General features: G+C 43.8%; 1 protein-coding gene across 1 annotated transcript in view; it reads right to left on the bottom strand.

The window, feature by feature from the left end:
• Positions 1-5,381: 5,381 nt before the first annotated feature.
• Positions 5,382-23,456, bottom strand: part of kdrl (kinase insert domain receptor like) — a 30,554-nt gene continuing 12,479 nt past the window's right edge. The window contains exons 12-30 of the mRNA XM_068740210.1: positions 22,481-22,589; positions 21,160-21,444; positions 20,817-20,963; positions 20,241-20,369; positions 19,295-19,401; positions 18,792-18,921; positions 18,533-18,637; positions 17,450-17,563; positions 17,284-17,372; positions 16,970-17,123; positions 16,298-16,395; positions 15,594-15,716; positions 14,796-14,907; positions 12,570-12,669; positions 10,485-10,590; positions 9,208-9,320; positions 8,183-8,261; positions 7,634-7,737; positions 5,382-5,565 (exon numbers count right to left, since the gene is read on the bottom strand). Coding sequence (XP_068596311.1) covers positions 5,382-5,565; positions 7,634-7,737; positions 8,183-8,261; positions 9,208-9,320; positions 10,485-10,590; positions 12,570-12,669; positions 14,796-14,907; positions 15,594-15,716; positions 16,298-16,395; positions 16,970-17,123; positions 17,284-17,372; positions 17,450-17,563; positions 18,533-18,637; positions 18,792-18,921; positions 19,295-19,401; positions 20,241-20,369; positions 20,817-20,963; positions 21,160-21,444; positions 22,481-22,589 — 2,388 coding nt within the window. The remainder of the gene's footprint in view (positions 5,566-7,633; positions 7,738-8,182; positions 8,262-9,207; positions 9,321-10,484; positions 10,591-12,569; positions 12,670-14,795; positions 14,908-15,593; positions 15,717-16,297; positions 16,396-16,969; positions 17,124-17,283; positions 17,373-17,449; positions 17,564-18,532; positions 18,638-18,791; positions 18,922-19,294; positions 19,402-20,240; positions 20,370-20,816; positions 20,964-21,159; positions 21,445-22,480; positions 22,590-23,456) is intronic.

Below are 23,456 nucleotides of genomic sequence, written 5' to 3'. Positions count from 1 at the left end.
CTCAGAGACAATTATTGTACTTTCCATTATTCCATATCAATACTGCCTTTGGGAACGAGTTACCTTACAGATCTTGGTTATAATAATACAAAATCAAATCAAACGTTTTAGTGTACAAGCATTACTAAAGGTTAGGAAAAGACAAAGGGGATTTACTGCCACGCATGCAGCAGCTGCAAGGAAACGAGAGGGTTAATCCTACAACCCCTTATAATGAAACTTAATTAATGTAGAAATCAAAGTTCTGTTATATTAAAAATACAATATCAAATAGACAACGAACAATAACCCCACTCAGCTGTCAATATTTATAATCAACATGCATAACTCTGAAAGAGGACATTCTGCATAATGAGTATTTTTACATTTGTCATCATTTAAATCTTTATGTTAATACTCAACGTTAGGATTGAGTGAAGTTCTGTATGTATACGGTTTATTTTTAACAAAGTTTGTACAATGAATCGGATTACCTCCACCTCTGGCCGCTACTCAGCCGACCGTTGACCACAGGAGGGCAACCTTCAACAAAGAATGAAGCACGCTTCTATATTTATATAAAACAAAAAGAAAGAACAAAAGCACTAATGCTTTAGCAGGTGAATTCAGAATTATTCTCTGCTTGTTCCTAAGCTGTTCATCTTTATTTATTATATCCTCCTGAGACCCAGCCCGCTGACATGCGTCCTCTGTAAAGGACAAACGTCCACCGGCTGGGTCTCAGGAGGATATAATAATTAAAAACTTAATTGGACAATTGATTTTAAAATTCTTAGATCTGGTCTTTTGAATCTTTTTTTTTTTTTTTTTTTTTACATTTCACACATCTTAAATTTAATTTATCAAGAAATGAAAAAGAAACAGCCTAAATAAGGGAACTACTTTGTTGAGCATTCCTTCATCATGTGAAAAAGAGCAATGGATATTTTATCTTCTCCATCAGCTCAAATATCTCTCTATAAACTCGGTCGTACTTTCCAGTCTTTTTTAATACACAAAATTCCCTTCTTTCCCTGACTCGACACAGTTTGGAGCGGATCAGTGACGTGACTTCGTTGATGTTATTGAAGCGGCTGCAGTGTTGCTCTGCAGGGTGAGAGATAAAAACAACCACCTGCTACTATTTTTAGAGAAACTGCCTGCATGTCTGACACGGAGGAGCAAATCCTGTGTTTGTCATTTGTAATGTGAAACACATGGCTTCAACAAACGTAAGTCAAGTTCAGTCAAGTCAGTTTGTTTGTGTAGCACACTTCAGATACAGCACTCCAAGTCTGACCTGGGGTGCTGAACAAAATGAGGCCCAAAAAAAAAAGAAGAAAAGAAAATTCAAGAAAAATATACTGTTAAGGCATAAAATAAATTAGTCATGTTAGTGAATTCTTTATTCTCAGGACGTCACAGAAATAGATGCGCTTTGGATTGTGAAAAATATATTTGAAAGCATTTTCTACATTATTGTGTCAGGGCGGATTCAAATGTGTGAGATTAAATGTTTTCATTTTGAGATTGGATTCTTGAAATAATTTTACCATAAATATATTTGCATTTAAGATCCATATGATCCATATAACACTTATTGCTGCTCACATGCGCATTAGCTGCAGGGTGAAAAGTGGGACATCAGCGGTAGCTTCTCGATGGGGCGTGGACTGCTGTGGAAATCCCTATTCACCCAATATCCTCACGATGGCACTAGAGGAAAAGTCAGGGCATTGTCACGCTCCCCACTAGAAATTAAAGCAGTGGGTGAACTGGTTTCTGAGCAGTTTTGTCCTAAGATGGACATTGATGACTCTGAAGGGTCCCATAAGTGCTGGACCGACATGGGTTTCACCCGTTCAGGCCGTGTGGAGCTCTTTATGGAAGCAGGAGGCACGACCCGACTCACTCCTCTTATCTGACAGCGGAAGCACAGAAGGGGAACACACGCAACCAATAAACTCAACTTTAAGTATTTGTCTTTTTTAATAATCTATTGCATGCCAGCATTTCAGATTGTATGATTAATTGTAATAACACACGCAACACACGAGTGACCCATCTGGAATAAAAGGCCACTCTTTAATTCCCTGAAGGAGACATCAAGTTCTCGTAATCCTGGAACATCACCAATCGACAATATATTAACCTATTATTAACCTGTTTTGTTTTTCATCCTTCCCTCTTAGACCGGTGGCGCTGAAGCCTGATATAGTGCAGTCTTTATTTAGGCTTGGGTGCTGTTGGCTTCATCTTCTATTTTCCTCCACGGCGAGGTGCGTTCTTTCAGATGACGGCGTCCGGCTCATTGTTGTCCATTTAGGTGAGAAGCCTTCCCCACCATTCCCCTCCTTGGGGCTGTTAATATGGGAGGGGGTTTATTATAGTGTTTGGCTGATGAGCCCAAATCAGCGTTTGATAGGATCTCAAGAAGCACAGATTAAGTGGGATGCTGTTTGTCATTGTTCCAGAGGTTTCCCAGATTTATTAACACATCGTTTCTGATGATTAATGACGTGTTTTGATTGGATGCCATGGAGGGGCCCGAGGAAGGGCGAGGGTATTCTAAAGACGGCCGCAGGTGTGGTGCTGTTTGGCCACTAGAAGCCTCTGATTGATTGACTGATTGAACACTTGTAGGTTATAGGTCTTTAGCGTATATAAGACGGGAGGGTGTCCACATCGCAAACCCAGCTGAAGGCAAATTTGAATTGTTTTATTTTTTTAACGAATGAGTCAACTCTTTTCCAGGTTCAGGGGCCCCATCTGGGAAGGAATAACGCTTTTGCCGGTATGGAAAACTACTGCGTGTAAGTGTGGATACACGAAGCTGTTTGTTACAAACACAAATAAAAGATGTGACAGAGAAGAATACCCTCCCTCCCCAACATCCTTCCCTTGTTTGTTTGTATCTCCTCTGCTTGAAATAGCCTGTTGATCTATTTGGGTGCAATGTTTGACACTTGCCTTGCAGTGAACATAATAAATCCCACGAGCACAAGCTGGGAGTCCAGGGGCCGACCTGTTCTGTTGTCACCCCCCCCCCCCCCCCCCCCGGCACACCCAGTGCCAGTAAGCAGGGGCACGCCGTCCAGATAGGGAACACCGCGTGTGGCGTCTTCTGGTCGTGACCAGGATGATTAAGAGTTCCTTCCTTCCTTCCTCGCTCAGAGGCGCATTGTCAGACAGGCTGCCGACGCCTTGTTCTGCCAAAGGAAGCGAGTCTCGCTCAATTCAAGGAGCAGCGGAGGCGCTGAACATTAAAGGCCCTGTCCAATCCAAACACACCTCTTCATTGAGGTTTGATAGCTCAAATGGGAACAGTGAAGAAGCTGATGTTGTGCATCAACTTGATTAGAGTTCAGAGCACTCTGAGACATCCGCTCTGGTCGTTCTCCGTACTGGCGTCGGGCCCCTCCGGGCATCGCAGGCTAAATCTGAGTGTGTTTTAAGGGAAAACATGGAGAAATGTGTTTCTGTGATGTTTTTGTCACCTATTTCTGATTGTTTTATTGTAAACTGGATCATGATGTTACTACTTCACGCACATTTGCTGTGAAATAAACGCCACTCTGTTGTACTGTGTACTTTTGCCACCTGCTAACCTGATGTTCACCCCATTCATTCCCTGCCCATGCTTCCTCCTCCCTCCGCCGTGCTCGCCACCCGACGCCCTGCCCTCTCCGGCCGCCTCCACGCGACCGTTTTCTCAAGAAATTCATCTCAAAATCAAGAACTTTACGTTTGAATCTGGGCTCTGAACAAAAACGTATCACAATATAAGGCTAGACAGCAAGGAAAGTATAAATATATAGAGCTTTATTCATTTATTACGTTCATCTAATCATTTAACAGTGTTGGGGGACAATACTTTGCTCAAAACCAACATGTTATTGTACATGAATTATATATATATATATATATATATATATAAGAGACATCTTTGATTGTAACTGAAATTAAATCTGTGACAAAATTATTAGAAGTGATGATGTTAAGATGGCTAGAAATAGTACAACAAATACTGAAAATGTTAATTTCCTGCTATTTTGTTAAGAGTTAAATATAAATGTGACCCTCAACACTGCTTCATATCAATATACCTTCAGAATACAAAAACTATACTGGATGTAATGGTATCAGTGCATAATCTATTCCTCTCCATATAAAACAAAACAAAACAAATTGTTCACACACACACATAAAAAGAAAAACACGACTTGGAAATTCACAGGAGTTCAAAATATCTACTTTACACGCTGAGATATAATCTTTTCTTTAGAGGTCAACAAGTACGAACTCACCACATTTCTACAGGACGTGTGCCTAAAGGCGTGAATGCAGGTCGGCCCACTTCGAATACACAAATACATGACAAATAAAATGCTGTTTCTGGAGCCTGCCCTGCAAGCTTGACTCACACTGAGCATGAGAGGAATGGCTGGAGAGAATTCCTACACGCAAACAAACAGCAAAAACATCTGGAGCTAAATGTTGGAATGTCACATGTTCATACCCGGAAGACTGAGCTGGAATGTTCTTTGGCTAACTTTTTTTAATATGAATCAAAATTAAAACAAAAAAAAAACACCATTAATGAGTAACATAGTTTACAAATGTAAATAAATAAACAATTAATTTGAAGGTTTTTTTTTAAGTTAAATCTCCTAATTGTATGTATTCTTTTTATATTTCAACACCAGATTGCAGCAGAAAGAAGAATCAATCTGCACAGTGACTCCATTTAAATCCTTTCATGGTCTCCACCGTCTTTCCTCCATTAAACTCAATTAATCTGTGATTTTTGCACAACCTGGAAAGCTTTAGAAACTCACCTCCACATTCAGAACCCTCCTCTCCTCTGTAAACCACAGCTGAGCAGATGTCTTCATGAAATTAAAGGTGCAATACCTCAAATACCCAAATCTTCACAGTTAATAATCAATATTATCTAATGGATTAAATGACCTTAAGCAGACTGTCTTGTGAGCAGATGTTGCCTCAAGACAACTGTAACTGATTTCCAGTTTGTACATGTTTTTTATTTTTTTTTACTTATTTAATGTCTATTGTATTCACAGCAGATGAAGGAGCTACCTGAGCCTGTAGGCGGTGCGATAATCACAGTGGATGTGGAGCGAACCAGGAGCATTATCGTTGGCTTGTCTCTGAAAACCTGAGCAGGAATCTACGGTCTACAGGCTTCCTACTTGTTGCTACAGCGGACGCCCTGGAAGCTGGAAGAAGCCGCAGAAGTTACAGCCGTGTGGGGTCGTGATGAATTTCAGAGCGTCCTTCTAAACACTTTCGCATGTTTCTCTCTGAAACTCAGACGGCCCAGAGTCAAAGCGACCGCCTCGAGGCAGTCGGTCCGTCAGCCTCTCCGTGGGTAGAGTCGGTTACACTGGGGGGGTGGAGTAGCGCACCACGTAGTTGTAGTCGGGCGGTGGGCTGTGACACTCCAGATCTGCATCCAGGGACGAGTCGTCCAGACTGAAGTCCAGTGAAGGGACAGTGGGGGGGGACTTCTCTTTCTCCAAGTCACTCAACATGGATTCTTTGCTCTTACTCACTGCCTTCAGCCTGGAAACACAAGAAGAGGCCAAATGATGATGATGATGATGACGATGTGTCACCATAAGGCATAATGCAAGCTCCAAATATTACCTTTCAAGACATTCAATTACAGAATAATCAGATTGATGCTTTTCAGAGAAACAGAAGCAACTAATCAAGTAATTAATTTTATAATCTTCATGAAATTCCAAATCTGCAATTGTTTTATAGCAGTTGATTATAAGCTTCTTGAATGTGAGGTTGTAATACATTCTGCATGGTTAACATGAAAATGTTAAATTATTTAATCTATTTATTCATGGTTTGGTTGGACATTCAATTTGGGGATTTTCTTGCTCTGATATCCCTGAATACCCACTTCTACCGGTGTTTGTGAAATCAGAGTCTCAGCAACAAGATCAGAAATGAACACGCAACAAGAAACGCACACACATCAAATCGGTTTGGTGCGACAGGATGATCAGTCAGCATCCTGACCAAGAGGTGGCACGCTATCCGAATGTTCCTCGGGGGGCTTCCTCTCAGGGTGGGAGTCAGGACGGTCAATGCGTAAACAACCCACAGTGCACTTTGACTCATTGTGCACAACCATCAAGCTCTTTCTTGGCTTGACCCCACTCCCACGGATGTTTCTAAGCACTTTGATTTGAGAAAAGCCCCTTGTGATGCTGTATAATCAGAAAAATCCTCTCCTTTTTCAAATATGATGTAATCAATCATCCTGAGCTTTTCTGCTTCACTTCATGCTCAGAATATGAGTAATTGCCTTTTATTGTCTTTGGAGGTTGCTATGGGTTTTCAAAGCTCCCCTGTGTAAGGCCAAAGGGTCAGTGCCCAGTGGGGGTAAAAGGCGCTGCTGTACTGGAATGTTGCCCTGATGGATAACTACCTCTCAACTCGGCTTCAGTATAGTTTAAAATACAATGTAAATGCAAAGATGCAGGAATATCTGACAACAAAATGAGGAAGGGATGGATTTACCAGCTACAAATGCAAATATTATCTGGGTTTAGTGCCTTTTATGTGTAAAATTAATGTCTTTGGGGTTTGTCTTACAAAGCAGGGAGGACTTTTAAAGTTTTGTCTGCTGCAGACGGAGTGAGTCCGTGCTGAGGCAGCATCTTTGGCTTTAGGGGTGAAGGCCCATAGAATTGCAGGTGGACTTTGGCAGGTGAAGAGGAGCACACAGGGTTCAAATGTGGCAGTGATTGAAAGTGATTTCTTTGCGGTTGCCCAGCAAGGAAGTCCTCCCTTCAGAATGCAGAACTGGCGAGTTGTGAATCAGATATTAGGAGCCTTCGTACCATTTTGAAATGAGATAATTTATTTGACGACGATGTGGTTCACAGCTGTTTCTTCTATAAATATCCAAAGAGGGCACCAGAATCCTTTAAACGGTGTTGGATTGTTGCTTCTGTGCAAACAAAAGCTCCTCGGCGGACGTAATTACTGAGGTCAGGCATTTGACAGCATAAAATAAGCTGCTGTAAACATAACACGTGAGCTTCAGGACGCCTGCAGCGACACCCTAAAGGAGATTTATAGATATTGCACTCAGATTCGACTTTATCCTCAAATAGCTCCAAAATCTAGGACACATTTGGAAGTGTTTTCTTCTCAATGACAGATCCGCATCTTAAAGTCATTAAGGATTTTGAAGTGCAGCGTTGTGGCCAAGATGCTTGTGTGTCACCCAGCGATGGGTAATGGCAGATAGCCGCGACTTAAATCCGTCTGGGCGGTTTCTCACTCAGGACTATTATCTGGGAACAAAAGGCTTTTATTGTCCAGTCAAAGCTCAAGTGATGCAGTCACTCTTGCTTTTGTGACTCCGTCCTTCAGCTCATCACTTTGAAGCTACTTCCCTCCCAATAGCGTTTGTGCTGATGCTCCTACGATAAAAGATACCACGGCCTTCCTAAAACGCAACAAATGTGTGTGTGTAATGGTCACAGCGGTTACGCTCCCAGGCGGGATGGTTCATGCGTTCATGAGGCTCTTTTTAGAGGCAGTGTGCATTTATTTGGCACATACAGGGCGTGTCTATGGGTGCTGTGCGGTGTAGTGAACTTACGCCAGAGCCATGATGCTCAGAGGTCGACCTGCCAATGATTCCAGATGCTTCAGCGTCTCCATGTTGTCGGATGAGAGGCCCATCCCACTGTCTGACTGATCACCCTGAGGATGATTTTTTTTTATTTTTTCATAAAAGCCTTTAATTACGATTGTTCATCACATCTCACCCTCTCACCCTGAGGATGAGGCACACAGATGAGCAGTGAATAACTAAAAAAAAAACACAAATCGCTATATCTGATAAAGCAAATGTAAATGTATCTAAACTTTATTTGTGGAACATCATGAAGAAAAAAGCTCAGCGGTATAAAATAATTTCAGGGAATTTGAGAAATGATTGAAATTAAATATTTAACCCCCTCTGAAGGATGGATAGTTTCACTTTCATCTGCTTTTCCATGATTTATATAAATAAGACATCCCTTGAAGCTCATTTGATGTGTGCGTGAAGGACGTGTAAGAGTTAAAACAATAAAAGCATGAACCCTGTTTATTTTGAGCCTGGACTGAGTTTAAAGCTTAAAGCATGACAGATTTCTTAACCCACCTCGTGGTCCTCATTGGTCCCATTCTCCATGGTAACTTCATCGAAGGTTGTCACGCTAGCAGGACGGATCTTGGCGTCCCTGTCCAGAAAACATTTCCAGCTTCAATCACCCAAATACTCGAAAATGTTCTTTTAATGTTTGGATAATATTTTAATTACATGAGACAAGAGGCAAAGTTCACACACACACACACACACACACACTTAATTTGTCTTAAGCGGTAACTGTCATGACTGCGTTTCAACACCTTTTCAATAAGCACACTTGGGCGACCTGCAAAAACCTGAGAGCCCAGCAAATGTTATTCTAAGTTGATATTCATCTTGAAGCTGCCTCTAAGGTTTTTAATGGCATTCCTTAAAAGTCCTCAAAAGCTGCTGTCTATATATTTCTTGCCGTTTGCTAATCAGGGTCAGGGTTAGGATTAGGGTTACGGTTAGGATTAGGATTAGGGTAAAGTGTTCAGACCAAAATGTTGCTCTTATTCTGGAGCTACAGGAACCCTAAATGTACCGGTAATTGAACGTGAGAGTTATTTGTGCATTTCCTTTGCAGCACAGACTGGGGGATTTTCACCTTTTATGGACGGAGGTAATTTATTTTTACTTTGAATGCCTTTATAAACCCAAATGGGAGTGGAACAGATTTAAGGCCAAGCAACAACCCTGTAAGGTCGTACGCCGGCAAAGTGCTTTGAGCTAAGGCTCAAACTGAAGAGGCTCACACACCCCTTACATACGGATTCATTCAAAGCTCACAGAAGGATCAAACTCACCAGTTACTACATTAAGTACGGTACACGCCTGTGAATATCTAGTCAGAATTAGGTACCCGGTTTAAAGAGAAATGCTGAAAGCATCCTGCATTCTATAAAAGATAAGACAAGACTGCATTAACTCAAAAGTCAAACTACAATTGCGTACCAGCGAGTCCAATAATAATACATGTGCACAGTCAAAATGGCGGACCACCCGTTTTCTGAGCCACGCACCCCAGGGTGGTCCACCCTGACCCACGCTCTCACCAGGTACTCCCCGAGTTGGGTCTCGTCGGCGTCTCCTCCGATGGCACCGCACCAGAGGGGCCTCCCCCCCGGGCCAGCAGCGCCGTGTTGACTGGTATGTAGTGCTTCCCCTCCTAAATGAAACCCAGAGACAGGACATCGCAGAGTTCAGCATTATTCTCCCATGATGCAAATGTAGATGCGTGCGGCGCAGAAACGCAGACATCAGGTTGTGGTGAGCAGCCAAGGAAAATAAGGCCACGCCTAATTAACCCAATGCGTGCCATGAAGTGTTGGGAAGCTCCCTGCACTGTAGCAACAGCATTATTGATTAGAGGAAAACACCTGTCTTTGTTTTTTATTAGATTTCACAGAGCCGATTGTCACGCAGCATGTTTAGTGTCGTGGTATGAAGTGTTGCCTTGTTGGCACCAGTCTCTTATTACCTCAAGGGATAACCTACAGTCCTGGAGAAGTGGTGGAATATGAGTCATTTAAGTCTGCATCCATCTGCAGTACTTAATCTGCCCTGGATTCCAGAGGCGGACCTACGGCTACAAGATTCTGGATGGCTTCCTGTCATGAGAGGTTTTTTTTTAATCGCCGGTGGTCTCCCACTTTCTTTAATTTCTATCCTTTTCATCCATTTTTATCTAAACTATTCACACACTCAAACAAGATTAGCCTCACGCTTCAGACTCAGCTTCAAAACCAATTTTTTTTTTGCTCTGATTATTACAATGTACAAGACAGAGCGGGACCTTACCTGACCCGATCAGACAGGAAATAATTTGGCCTCAATCAGACTCAGGTCAGGGGTCATGTCTCCACCGTGGAGACCTCGAGCAAATTGAACTGACATGCCATGAAGCAGTCGTACCGGCTTCTGTAACGCGTCCCTCCAGTATTAAAACACTGGTCTGGTCTCTCGTGTAAAGTTAACTGCTATTAAACTGCCGTATAACATTTGCGTCTTCTCTTATGAGACCAATGAGGCCAACTGTTTGTATTGAGTGTTAAATCTGTGTGGGAGACGCTACTCCTCAACTATTAGCAATGGTCGTGACTCATTCTGCAAAACTAGTGGCTGATGTTGTCAAAAATGTATGATGCAATGATTCCTAAAATACGACGGGATTAAGACCTGGAATTTCTGTTCCAATATTTGACGCCTACAGAAAATCAGAAAATACTTTCGCTTTGAGTTTCAGTTTGACCAAAGTTCCACAGCTGCTGCGTCTTTATGCTCATTCCTGCTACGGTATGCAATGAGGTTTGACTCCAACGACCAATCACACCTGCTGCACGCTGGCCTGAAGCAGGTCTCCCATCCTTTCCACCAGATCTGTGAAGGTCGGTCGCTTCTGCGGCTCCCCCTGCCAGCAGTCCAGCATGGTTTGATATCTACGAGCAAAATAAAATAAAATAAATAAACACCCCAATGAATGCTGAAAGATGTGGCAAACCCTTCCAGACACCGCATGGTGCTGTTTAGACACCAGGTCCACCATTAGAATACTCATGCATGCACCATCCTGCCTCTGCGGCTGCGTCTGATTGGCTCGCGGCCGAGCTGTCAGCGGCTCTGCCCATGTGGGAAGACTTTTGTGAGTTTCCATTGCACTGGTCTGATTTAGAAACAGAGCGCCACGGCTGCTGCTCAATGACGGACTCTGTTCCTGTTGCCACACTGACCACTCTACCCACACACATCTTTTTACTCCCATGTTTTCGGTCAGCCTGAGGACACTGAGAAGCACGTGGAGCTGTTTGCTGTTGTATTTCCCCTCCTTCCTCTACATCTGCGTTTGTGTGCAGGACATTCAGGGTCTCTCTCAATCTTGTCAGGTTGGACTGAAAGAAACCAAACGGCCGATTCCATAGGAACGAGGCTTGTGTACTTATCCAGGTGCTAGTCCTCCTAACAGTGACAGGATGTGGAGCTCATGATCACAGCTTTCATGCGTGTCAATGGGGGGGTGGGGGGGGGGGTGGAGGTAGACACAATGTATGACTTCACAATTTGAACCACATTTCCTGCCTGGTCCACAATGAGAATAAATGATCTGCCGGCATTTTTTTGTGTCTTGAGGGACTGCGGTGTTTCTGCATGGGAAGGGGGGGGGGGGGGGGGGGGAACTCCATAGAACTGAACTGCATGTGAGCCGGTGTGGAAAGATGGGAAGTGAGCATCCTATTTATTGTATGCCCACTCGGTGAGCAGCATCCACTGAATTCCTCTGCAACGCATCAGGAAGGATCTCATCAACAGACAAACATTCCCGATGAATCATTTGCCGCCATGACACAAATTAATGGCCCAATATTTCCTGTAATCTGATCCGATTTTCATCACTGATAGACAACTTGTGATTTGGGGAGTTGACAGACATGATCGGCCGGAGAAGATTTCAACCCAAAGACTCTGAGTTTAGCGTATATCCGCAGGTGCTATATTTAAATTAGGTTTTACAGCCATAACCTGGCCGTTTCATTGGCCGAGAAGGAATGTACGAGAGAGATGCTTGGCACCAGCCTCTGCAGATCCTCTCTTGGACCGACAACGACAGCCTGGATCAGAGTTTACGTGTCATTTCCTATCTCGGTTCCCTTTTGCGAAGCTGATGAATTCATCCAGTTAGAATATAGATCGACCCTTTGATATCACACAGCTCTAACGCAGAAATGCATCATTGTGCTTTTAAAACAAACACAGGAATCAGTTCAATTCAAACCAGACGCACCGTACGTATATGTTGAACTGGTCCGCAGCTGCAGAGTTCAGAGTGACTACCGGCGGACCTCTCAGCTCTCCCACAGATATATATCACATCCAGCACCCTGATCCACCCCTGGTTTCTGTTACTGGGAGTTCGGTATGCACCGCTGTCGGTCACAGAATGCTTCAGAGCTTCAAGCTCACCACTGCTGAGCTAATGTTTCCTCCTGCAGCATTAAGAGCAGGATTACCTTTGATTCCTATCAGGCACCCCCGACCTGCTGGCGTAACCACAGAGGGAAAAGTTAAAGCCTCTCCTTTTAGTCGTACATCCACATGGGAGTCTTTTTCTGGCTGACTTTATTTTGCTGGAGACATATATAGACTCTTTACCTCTAGATTTACATAGAATGATAGTTATGTTCTGTCAGATCTTGTTTTAAGCGATTATATTACCCCTGATTTTGTTTACATTTTCTCACAAAGTGCAGACATTATCGAGTATTCGCAACACAGGGTGACAGAGAAGGAAAGAAAACCGGCTATTCAACTTTACTCCGTGCTTCCAAAGCACACTTCATCATTCTCTTCAGGTCGGACAGCATGGAAGTGCAGCTTATTTTCATTTGCTGCTAAGTGAAGGATTGCGAACATGAACGCTCACATTTCAGAGGAAGAGTATTCTGGTGCTCTCATCCTGATCCCTTCTTTCAGCCTGCAGCAAAACTCTTCGTCGATTTGGATGCCGGGGTACGGGGAGGCACCTGAGAGAGGGAAGAGGGGTCATGTGCAAAAAATGACATTAACGAAATGGTCCCTTTGTTTAACTTTATTCCTATCTTAGCATGATGACATGGATGTCCTGTTTCCCTTTGGGTTATTGTGTGTGCGAAGTTATGATGGAATAAAAACTTTATTGATATTATTATCCATACACTAGTGTAGCAATATTTTGCTTACGTAAGACAACATGAAAATGATCATTTGATTATAACAAATGCACAGACACCTGCCTATAGTCTGCAGCTTTCGTCCCTAGTGGGAATATTAAACTTCCATTACTGGTGAGTTTGAGCCTCCTCCCAACTTCAATAACACATCACAGCAAATCATTGTGTGCTCTTGTGTACTGACAAATATGAAAGAATGGTGTTAAACTGCTTTGGATCGATGATGTAACTATGATCCATTTCACATATACAGTAAATATGTGTTGCTGTTATAGTTGGACCTCTGAGCTATGGATCTGTCTAACGCATCTCTCAACAATTGATTTTATTTGCTTTTGAACCGTACTATTGGCATCAAACTCAGAGTCAAGAGCCAAAGGCTGCACACTTGGGCCCCTATGCAAACACACAGTCACACACTCAACTGTCTCCTATCAAGTATCCAGCTGTGTTGGCTTTGGAAAATAAATCTGATTCTATGTTATTGACGTCTTTCTGGGTCATTAAAATGTTCTTTTGCTTGAATTCCCTCACACAATATAAAACATCAGCCACAACTATAGGGAAACCACAACTTCAGAGTCTAAAGAAATATAGCTGACTGCATTAGTCGAGGATTTATGTGATTTGTGTCGAAAAAGATTTTTACCAACTACAGCGGAGTTCTGGTCAGATTAACTGCTGCAAGCCTGGCGTTCATTCATTCATTCATTCGTTCGTTCATTCGTTCATTCATTCTCTGCAGGAACAGAATGCAGAGAAACTGATTGGCATCATTGGGCCCCATAATGGATGGATTTGGGTCTCTTTTGTGGTGTCTTGGCCTTCCTATGAGTGGTCTGTGGATTTCCAATGGGATCCTGCGCCATTATGATGATGAGGAAGCAAACTGGACCTGTCGTAGAGCCAGGCCGCATCAGGCTGAGAGTATCCCTGCGATGTGGGACAGCTGAATTACGTGATCGTGATGGCCCTGGGAAGGCCTGCTTGTTTATCCTCAGCCTCTTCTTACTTCTGATAAATCAGAACCGACTTCATTTTCAATTTCAGCATGTTTTTCTACTGATAAGTACGTGAAGCCAGTATGCCAAACCAGCCTGTAGGTCCGAACACTTCGCTAGCCGAGCTTTGAATCCTGGGAAAGACCTTTGTGTTGTCCTGAAACGTTTGACCCCTAAACGGGATCAGGTTGCAGAGCTCATTGTTTTTGCCATTTTGCCTTGGTAGATCTCACATCCTTGTTTCCTGATTTACTTTTTCTGAGGCCCTGATAACCCCCCCCAAGATGTGCAAAATGTTGTGAGAATGTGTCAAGAATGAAGAAGAAGGAGAAAGAGAACAAGTAGAGGGAGGAAATACAAAATGCGAAAGTGTCATGGTGACGTCAGCGTGCTTTTCATTTAAAGAATATTCAATTTGACACACTTCTCGTTAAAGTGCAGCAGCCAACGACGAGGCGTGGCAGCGCTTCAACAGCCGCACATACAAGAAGCAAAGGGCAGCCACGCATCCAGCGCTGGTTCTCTGCTGATTCACACTTCATCTCACGTCTTCCCATGGAGACTTTTAAACATACAGTATTTCTATCTGGCTATAGAAACATGCAGTAAGGCTGTGTCTCGGTGTGCAGGCTGTCACGCACAGACACACAATGCCGCCTCAAAGGCCCTGAACGCATCACAGCAGGGGTGCACTTCACAGGTAAACTCATATCATCATATTATATCATATAACTTCAGTGATATTTTGCTCTCACAATTTGCATGAACTTTATTATCTCAGGCTGATAATTCAAGCCCAGTCTCTTTGTTCCAGACTGAAAAAGCACACAGTGGAGGACTCTATAATTCTACATCTGAATCCTCACTTCACTACAGTTTAGATATTTGACTGTTTTGTCTCTAAGCTGACATGCTGTCGATGTCGATGCTGATACTCACCCAGCGAGAAGATCTCCCACATGAGAACGCCGAAGGACCAAATGTCACTCTGAGTTGTGTAAATCTTGTCAAAAATGGCTTCAGGTGCCATCCACTTCAGCGGCAGTCGAGCCTGCACAGGTATTGAGATAGAAAAAATTACTTCCTAGACTCGCTGATTAGACTAATTGTAGCTGCCATTTGAACTCTGAGGGAGTAACACTAATAATTTCCAATTGCAGAATTTATCCATTTGGGGGGGGGGGGGGGGTGTTCTTGTGGATTTTAACTTATTTTACATGAATGAAAATCATGTTTTAACTGCAACCAGCTGTTAAATTAAAATGAGATTATGATTTGACATTTTTGTTGAAAACCTCCGTTGATCAGACAATATCTCCTACTCCTACGGAGTCACGTGTTTTCCGCTATTATTCCTGCTCCCAAAGCCAGCGGCTTGAAACATTTTCATCGGATTTGCTGTCAGATCAATATTAATAAAAAGCAGCAGCGGATGACAGTGTGCTTAATGCGCTTTTCAAAAGAATTTTGGGAGGAAACAAGTTAATGCTGGACTCGTATTTGTCTTTGTTCGTATAATTCTACTATGCGAACCAGTAGCATTCACAACTTTGTATTTATGAGGTTGAAATTTGCCAAGAGGATCAAGTGTTTGATGGCGATGATGAGTGCGTGAACACAGGGGTCCATGTGTAGACGCGGTCAGTTGGTTGTAGTTATTCCAAATCCGTGCTTGTTTTCCGCCAAACAGTAAATAGAAAACACCTGGAAAATAATTCCAGACTTTAATGAACTCACATCTCCTTTGCGCACGTAATCAGGATCTTTGTAGATGTCTCTGGCAAGTCCAAAATCACAAATTTTCACAACATTATTGTCTGAAAGCAGGATGTTTCGTGCAGCCAAATCACGATGGATGCACTACGGGAAGAAAGAGAATGAATGAAATGTCACTTCAAGCGACCTTTGGAAATATAAGAGCAGTTTTGTGCATGTAATTGACTTCAGAATTGTCTTCACATGCTGTAAAGAATGACTGCTGGCAGAGGAACACATGGTAAAGTCATCGGTGATCTTACAACAGGACGTGATGTGTTCCATATCCAGGATAACAAATGGTTCGGAGCAAGATATTTACAACAATGGCTCACTTCTCTAATCAGTTCCATCCGCCCTCGCAAAAATGTGTAATGGCCTTAAAGATTAACGACTAATCAGATGTAAAGGCGCTGGAATAAGTATAATATACAATAAAACAATACAGTTGAGGGGAGATTTAAAAAAAAAGAAAAAAGTCAATTCACAAATGTTATAGAAGCCAAATGTTCAAAGCTTTTGCTTCACATTTATTTAGTCGACCTGCATGCATGTTGTCTACCTGATCCTGATTACAGTCATCCTTCACTACAGTAAAATGCATCCACCTTTAAATCAAATGACGTTTGTCTTTAAAGGAAAAACTAAAAGGCTCCATCAATGCTTAAAACAAATAAATAAATTACCTTGCGTGACGCTAAGAACTCCATGCCTTTCGCAACCTGGAAGGTGTAGGAGATCAAATCTTCCAATGTCAGAACGCGCTTATATAAATCTTCACACTCTGTGGAACAGAAGAACAAAGCAGATTTTCCTAAAAGTTCAAACACAAACCATTCACCTCATGTAGTTCTAAAATTCAGTCAGGCCTGAATCATGTCAAATTCTGAATACAAATCTTCAACCTAAAAGTGTCCTCTCAACTTTGCAGCGGAGAAACATAAACATGTTGCAGGTCCTCCTATTTCTCTCGTGTCAGGTGAAACGTGATGTCACGGCCCTGGCGTGCTGATCGGGGAGGGACAGGCCCACCTGAGTAAACAGCTCATCACACCAGAAATAACACATCAGCACACAACAGGGCTGGCGTGCCGTGCTCCCGACACTCAGGTCAGGACAGGAAATAAACAGACACCTCCCCAGACTCAGTGGGGGGGGGGGGGGGGGGGGCACTGGCTCCTGCTGCAGCGATTGTATTCCCGGACAGGAGGAGGAAACATCCCATTAGACTTGGGTTTGAAAACAATCTGACGGGAGCTTTAATTCCTGGGCAGAAAGGGTGGGGCAGAGGTGAGAGGAGGGAAACGGCAGGGGGGCGGGGGGCGGGGGGCAAATAGAGGGAGCAGCTTGGCCTTTACCTTCTTCCTCTTCCTCTGAGTCACAGTAGCTCTTATCTTCGATGAAGCCGGAGCTGTCTGAGCTTCCGGTGCTGGCCACGCTCTCCAGGCGGCGCTTCATCAGCTCGCTCAGCTCGACGCCCAGGCCCGAGGACACCACCTGACCGTCCTGGCTCTGACCAGCACACACGTCATGTTAAAAGGATTTTAAACCTGTTCCTACGTCGTTGTGAAAGCAGACTCTCTCTGCTGAAACTGCAGATGAGCTCAGTCGTGGAATAATGAGGAAGAGAATGCTGGGGAAAAATCAAACGAAATGACAGCTCCTGCCTCACCTTGTAGACGATAAAGTCGTCCCTCTTGCCTCTCAGATAGTTGGACAAGTTGCCGTATTTGCAAATTTCAACTATGATCATCAATGGGCCTGTTCAAATGGAATATTTACTATTATTATCACACCATTCAGACTGACTTTGAAGTTAAACGGACTCTGAAGCTCACCTCCAGGCTTGGTGCAGGCTCCCAGCAGGTTGACCACGTTCAAGTGGTGGCCGATGTGGATCAGGATCTTTAGCTCTGACATCAGAGCTTTCCGCTCATTCGACGTAGCTCCTCCTGTAATAGTGTAGAAGTTCTAACAGTGTTGGGTTGCATATCAATGAACGTCTTCACCAGCAGGACACACGCATTCAACCTTGCTACTACCAGTCATTTACATTTACAATCGTTTCATGTCACTCCAGTGTCGTCGCAATGTTTGGAAAATAAACTGTTGAGATCACGTGCGAGAAAAAAAAAGGTTATATTCTTTTATCACTTTCTCACTGGTTCACTTCATTTACCTCAATAATCTAGTTATCAATTTTATTCTATTTGAAGTTTTTTGTTTTACATATCTCTATAATCTCCTGAATTTAAAAAAATGTGTAAATAACATATTAGTGTTTAAAATGTGCAAAAGAAGAGACACATCGCAGTGTATTTATGAAGATGAGAGATTTAGAGGCTTTACGTTACACGATATTTATAAGATGAAACCTAATGCAGCCGGGCAAGTCTGGATAAACCTCGACCAATTTGAGGAGACCTGCTGCTTTCCATTACGTTTGACCTACAACTCCAGCCCAGAGCGTCTGCTCCGCTCAGGTGATTTATGCTGAGACATGATAAACGATTACTGGTCCAACCAACAGCCCCGCCTTTCATCCTCGTATCATCAGTCACTGCAGTCGGCCTTTCACAAAAGTGAATAAGTAAGTGAAGATCTATCATTCATTGTGAAATCAATCAGTATAAACTCAGTCGGGGTCGGGATGGACGTCTCAGCCTCTACCTCTGACTGCACAAGCTTAGAACCGACCCACCATTGCTGCAGCGAAGTCTGTGATGCATTCAAGGAATAAATCCCCTGTTTGGTATTTGTGATTCATCGAATGCTGACCGGGTGATACGGTAGATGCTGTGGTAAAGCTGACCTGTCTTTCCCCGCTGACTCCACCATGAACCAGAAGGGTCACATGCTCAAACTACAGTTGTGTTAAAAAAAATTAAATAAAAAAATTAGGAACATTTTCACCATCTTACCTTTAAGCATTTTGACAGCCACGGTTTTGCATGTCGATATCTTGTTGATCCCAAATGCAGAGGCCTCCACCACTTTCCCAAAAGCTCCATGGCCCAGAGTTTTGCCTGGTAAAAGAAGAAGATATGCGATAGCAGCTACGATCAACAAGGTAATGCAGAATGTTATGCATTTAAGCTTAACGTGAAACCTGAAAGCAGAGGCGTTTGTTTCTCTAACAGGGAGCATGTTTCAGCATTTTAGAAGGATTTCAGCGCTCACCCAGTTGCAGGCGGTCGCGGGGAAACTCCCATTTGCTGCTGTCGTACTGCAGGAGGTCGTTCTGGTCCTTGAGGGCACACTCATCAGGGTCGATGATGATAGACGGACCCATCTTATAGTGTGCTGGTTGCTGAAGGTGTTGGAAGACACACACGAATGAATCAATCATCATCATCATCATAATGACATTTTGGACAGAATCCTCCTGGATGAAAACACACAAATGTCTATTTTTGGCACATTCCAGACCATCCCTAAACATGAGTTTCATGCTTATTATAACCACTGGCTAGATTTATCCTTCCATTAAACTGTTTTCTCAAGAGACGTGATTCAGTCGCTTCCCTTAAGTTAGCTGTACAATTCACTGAAATGAATTAAGCAACATTTCACAAACGCTGGGACTGGCTTGGCTTTTTGAACCTTTCATATCTTGGCCAACTCTAATCCCATGTGATCCCCTGAAAAAAAAACAAAAAAACAAGAGTGGTTTAGCACTTTACCTTCCTTAGCTTGCGGATGAAGAGAATAAGCATGAGCCAGAGAAATGTGGCTGCAACTCCTGTGCACACCAAGATGATTACTTCGATGTTTTGCTTCCCTTCGTCCCCTGGAAGGAGAAGAACTGCAATAAACCACCAGAAGACCAGAACACAACCAAAAAACGAACAAAGAAACAGAACAGATGCCGTAAATTCTCACAGCACGCTGAACTGTGATAATTTGTAACAAATTAGGAAATAATTCTGTTTATTTGTCTGGAGATGGTGAGACTTTTTAACATTTTGCTGAGAGCTTTTTGTATAAAAGCTGGAAGTGGAAACAGACTCGGCGGTTTATTTCCGTTTCGGTTGGAGCATGAAAACAACACTCTTTCCTGGGCTGTTTTCTTGTAAACACTGAAACCGTCCGTGATGTCACTCGCAGAGCTAATACCATCTGAATCTGCACTGAATCTTTCCGGTTCTTACGTCACGTGTTCCTTGTTTAAACAAGGAAGACGAAGGAATGCATGACGATGCTGTGAAGTTGGACACAAAGAGAAATGGAGCTCGCGTACATTTCGATTACTGTACAATGCATGCATGTAAAATACGCAGGTGCTAACACGCTAGGAGACGGGGCCTGTGGTATGTTTCCAGCCCCTCAGCTTTGATAGCGGTCTTCACAGAGGTCGTAACCCCCCCCCCCCCCCCCCCCCGCCGAGGTGAGGACGCTCAACCAGAGCCTTGATCATTCAACCCAAAGCAGAATTCCGGTGACATTCCTGGCAGCCACACATTTTCTTTCCAGGGAGACTTTTCAAACTAAAAAGCTGTTTTGCAAACAGGTTTTCTTTTTTGGCATTCGTGACATGAAAACATGATTTGATGCGATTTCAGGCTGGGAAACAAGCAGGTCAGAGTGCTGACATGAATTCAGGCATCGGACTGTGCACGACCGTCTCACCGAGCACAGTAACAACAGCGCTGGTTTTGGCGACGCCCTCTGTGTTCTTGGCTACGCACTCGTAGAGACCTTCATCGTCTTTCTTGACCCGCTCAATGGTCAGAACGCCGTCTCCTCCCAGGGCGATACCTGCAACACGCAAACTCTCTGTCAGGACGACACCACAACATTCGGAGCATCGGGACACTTAACGGCAGATGAAATGCTATCCTCTTTAAGGCGCTTAAACTTGGCTGACAATAGAAGAAAGATTTATATATATATATATATATATAAGCATATTCAGCTTAAGAAGAGACTTCAGAATTGTCTTTCTGACTGCATGCCTTCCAATGAAGAGCTTTTCTCTCGAATAGAACGTCGGCCTGGACTTTGACCCAATTCCAAAGGGAATGCTAGCTCCAGCTAGCTCCATCTGCTGATAGTGTGGTCTCACTAATAAAACACATCTTCATTCTCTTTCTGCTCTTCGGCCTGGCTCTGCAGCCCTGTGGTAATACTGAACTTGCGGCACTGGGAAACACAAAATTGTAAAAGAATATAATTTATTACATCATAATAACAGTCTCAGTTTACCTGGGCCTTCTTTCACCGGAACGCCATTTTTGTACCACGTGATGTCAGGACGAGGGACACCCAGAGCGAAGCACGTCAGCATCAGGCTGCTGCTGCTGTTCACATTTTGATTTGTCAGGTTTTGACTCAGCCAGGGCTGTTTCTTCGCTGCACCAATCAGAACAAAAGCAGAAAAAAACAAAAAGCAGTTTGGACCTGAGACTGATGGAGCGTTTGGTCTTCCTGTGCGTGCGCTAACCCGACGGTAGCGGTCCCAGGTAGCAGATATAATGAATGAAAACTGAGTTTCGGTTCGTGCAACAGAAAATGATTGATCGTCTCCTCACAGCGTCCCGTCCCTCACCATCAACGATGACGGCGGCGTTCCTGAGTGAGCCTTTCCTATGGAGCTTGTATGCTTGGCACTTGTACCCTGCCGTGCTGTTTCGGGTCACATTGTGCAGCCGGATAGAAAGAGAGATGGAATAGTTGCTGTGCACGAGACCGGCAACGGTGGAAGTGACTGTTTGATTCAGAGCATCCAACCACTGCAGGTCTGTGTAGAGGTAGCGAACCCCTCGACAGGTCAGAGTGATGTCATCCCCCTCGATGGCTGCCAGAGGCTCTACGGCGATTTCCTCGTGGTGATCTGGATAAATTAGAGATCATGTCATCTGATGAGCGCACATTCAAAGTGACACATTTCCCGCTAGCACAAAAAAAACTCCTTTGGACACAAAGACGCTTGTTTCAAGGGGAGGAATGTCAAATTTGCAGCTATTTTCTGTTTCATCGCCGCTAATTGGAAGCACGTTGCCAATGGACGGCATCGCTGATGGCGCTCCAGCACTCATCCGTTTGGAGACGGGCTGAGTCCGGGCCCCAGGGGAACCAGAATGTGCTTGTTTACTCAGATTGCTGGAAAGCTTTCCGTGTTCCGTAAGAGAGGACAGCTGTTATTACATTTCTGTCCTCTTTTCTTGCAACATTCCATTTTTATCCCTTTTCATCGCCTCTGGAAGACAGCGAAATTCCTCAGGGGAATTCTTTCTCTGTGGGAGACTAATTTCTGATACTTGGCATCCATTCAGTTATGGATCCTGCATTCATCCCTGGGGAGCGTCACTGGGAAGACCGTGAAGATGTGTTTCTGAGGAAACGTAAACTGCGTTTGCGTGCGATGACGCCTCATCGCCGCTGTCATTACATAACTGCCTCGATGGAATTTATTTTGGTAACATTCGGAAATGCTCAGTGACACATAAAGAAGTAAACTCTCCGAGCAGAGGGCTCACTGAGGAGGGGGAATGACCTGCTGGCACGGGGGAGGGCAGGAATGCAGCTACTCGTAGCTGCTTTTAACCCGGCGCCGTTATAGCACGCCATATGGCTCAGGACGGCGTTTGCCTCTCTTCCGCCTGAAGCTGCTGAGCTACAGAGGAAGATGGTTTCAATTAATGGCCCCCCTCTGGTTTCTTTATTGCACAATACGTTCAGAACATTCCTCCGCTGTTCTTGGAATTCATTACAGCGAGTGCACTTTATAGATGCTCGCATCATTTGAAATCATCTGGCACACGGTGTAACACGCTCTGCAGATATTGCAATAAAGCGCGGCGGAGTGTTGCTTGAGCACTTGTGATTTATCTGTTGATGTTTCAGCTGCGCTCTGGAAACACACTTACCATTAACGTAGAACGGGATGGTCATCATGCTGCGGCCCTCTATATTCTGAGCCATGCAGGTGTAATTTCCCGACACTTTGGCCTTTCCTATCACAATGGTGCTCACAGCCTAAAGATGACCAAAAAAAAAAAAGATCATTACCGATTGATGTGTTCAGTTAAAACAGGATAATTCTTTACATGACATCTCAATCCGCTGTGAGTTTTGGTTGCTCCTTGGACTTTAGCAGGCCCTGTTACAGGCGGGTGAGAGGTCTGCACCAACTCTGTTTTATACGCTGCACATTAATCAAAGGATTCATGTGGAGTTTAAAACCTTCTGAGTCTCCTTCAGACCTGATCGAGAGCTGCAACTTCACTCCAATTCCCCTGGAAAGCGCTTGTTACTAAACCGGTTCAACATTTTAATGGCCTAAATAGACAAAATAAAAAGTGAGACTTGAGTGAGGGCCAGGCCCTGTGGGGATCTGCTTAGTGTTCTTATCGGCATGTGGTTTTGGGGGGCAGTCAGCTGCATCAAAGGGAGTGAACGGTCTGAGTATGTTGTCTGGGTGTGTGCAGGACTGAACTTCCTGGGCTTGTAGGGAGCTATTGTTTTGACTGTGCTGTTTTCTGCAGTGGAACACTTTCAGACTCACCGTACTCATGATGATTGTCTCACAAACATTCAGGTTTTTAAAGAAGACGTTTAGGTCTAATAATCTCATTCATGCTGCTAAATACTCACAGTTGTCTTTTGGTATTGTGTTACGGCCAGCAGTCACTGTGATGTAACTCTAGCTTGAAAACATTCATTTTAGGAATTATGCACAGTCCCAAAGTGGTGACCTGAGCAGACACACTGTGACCTCGGAGCTCATGTCTTCCCAACCGTGTTTTGCTTACACTGTGACCCGAACCAGTCACCCTCTCTCTTGGGCACTCAGAGACATAACTTCTTATACACAGGCCAACGCAATTTACAGGGGGGGGGGGG

Source organism: Brachionichthys hirsutus, chromosome 6, assembly GCF_040956055.1.
Source record: "Brachionichthys hirsutus isolate HB-005 chromosome 6, CSIRO-AGI_Bhir_v1, whole genome shotgun sequence".
NCBI classification, from domain to species: domain Eukaryota; kingdom Metazoa; phylum Chordata; class Actinopteri; order Lophiiformes; family Brachionichthyidae; genus Brachionichthys; species Brachionichthys hirsutus.
Note: the sequence above shows the minus strand (reverse complement) of the source record. Positions and strands in the feature narration are given on the sequence as shown.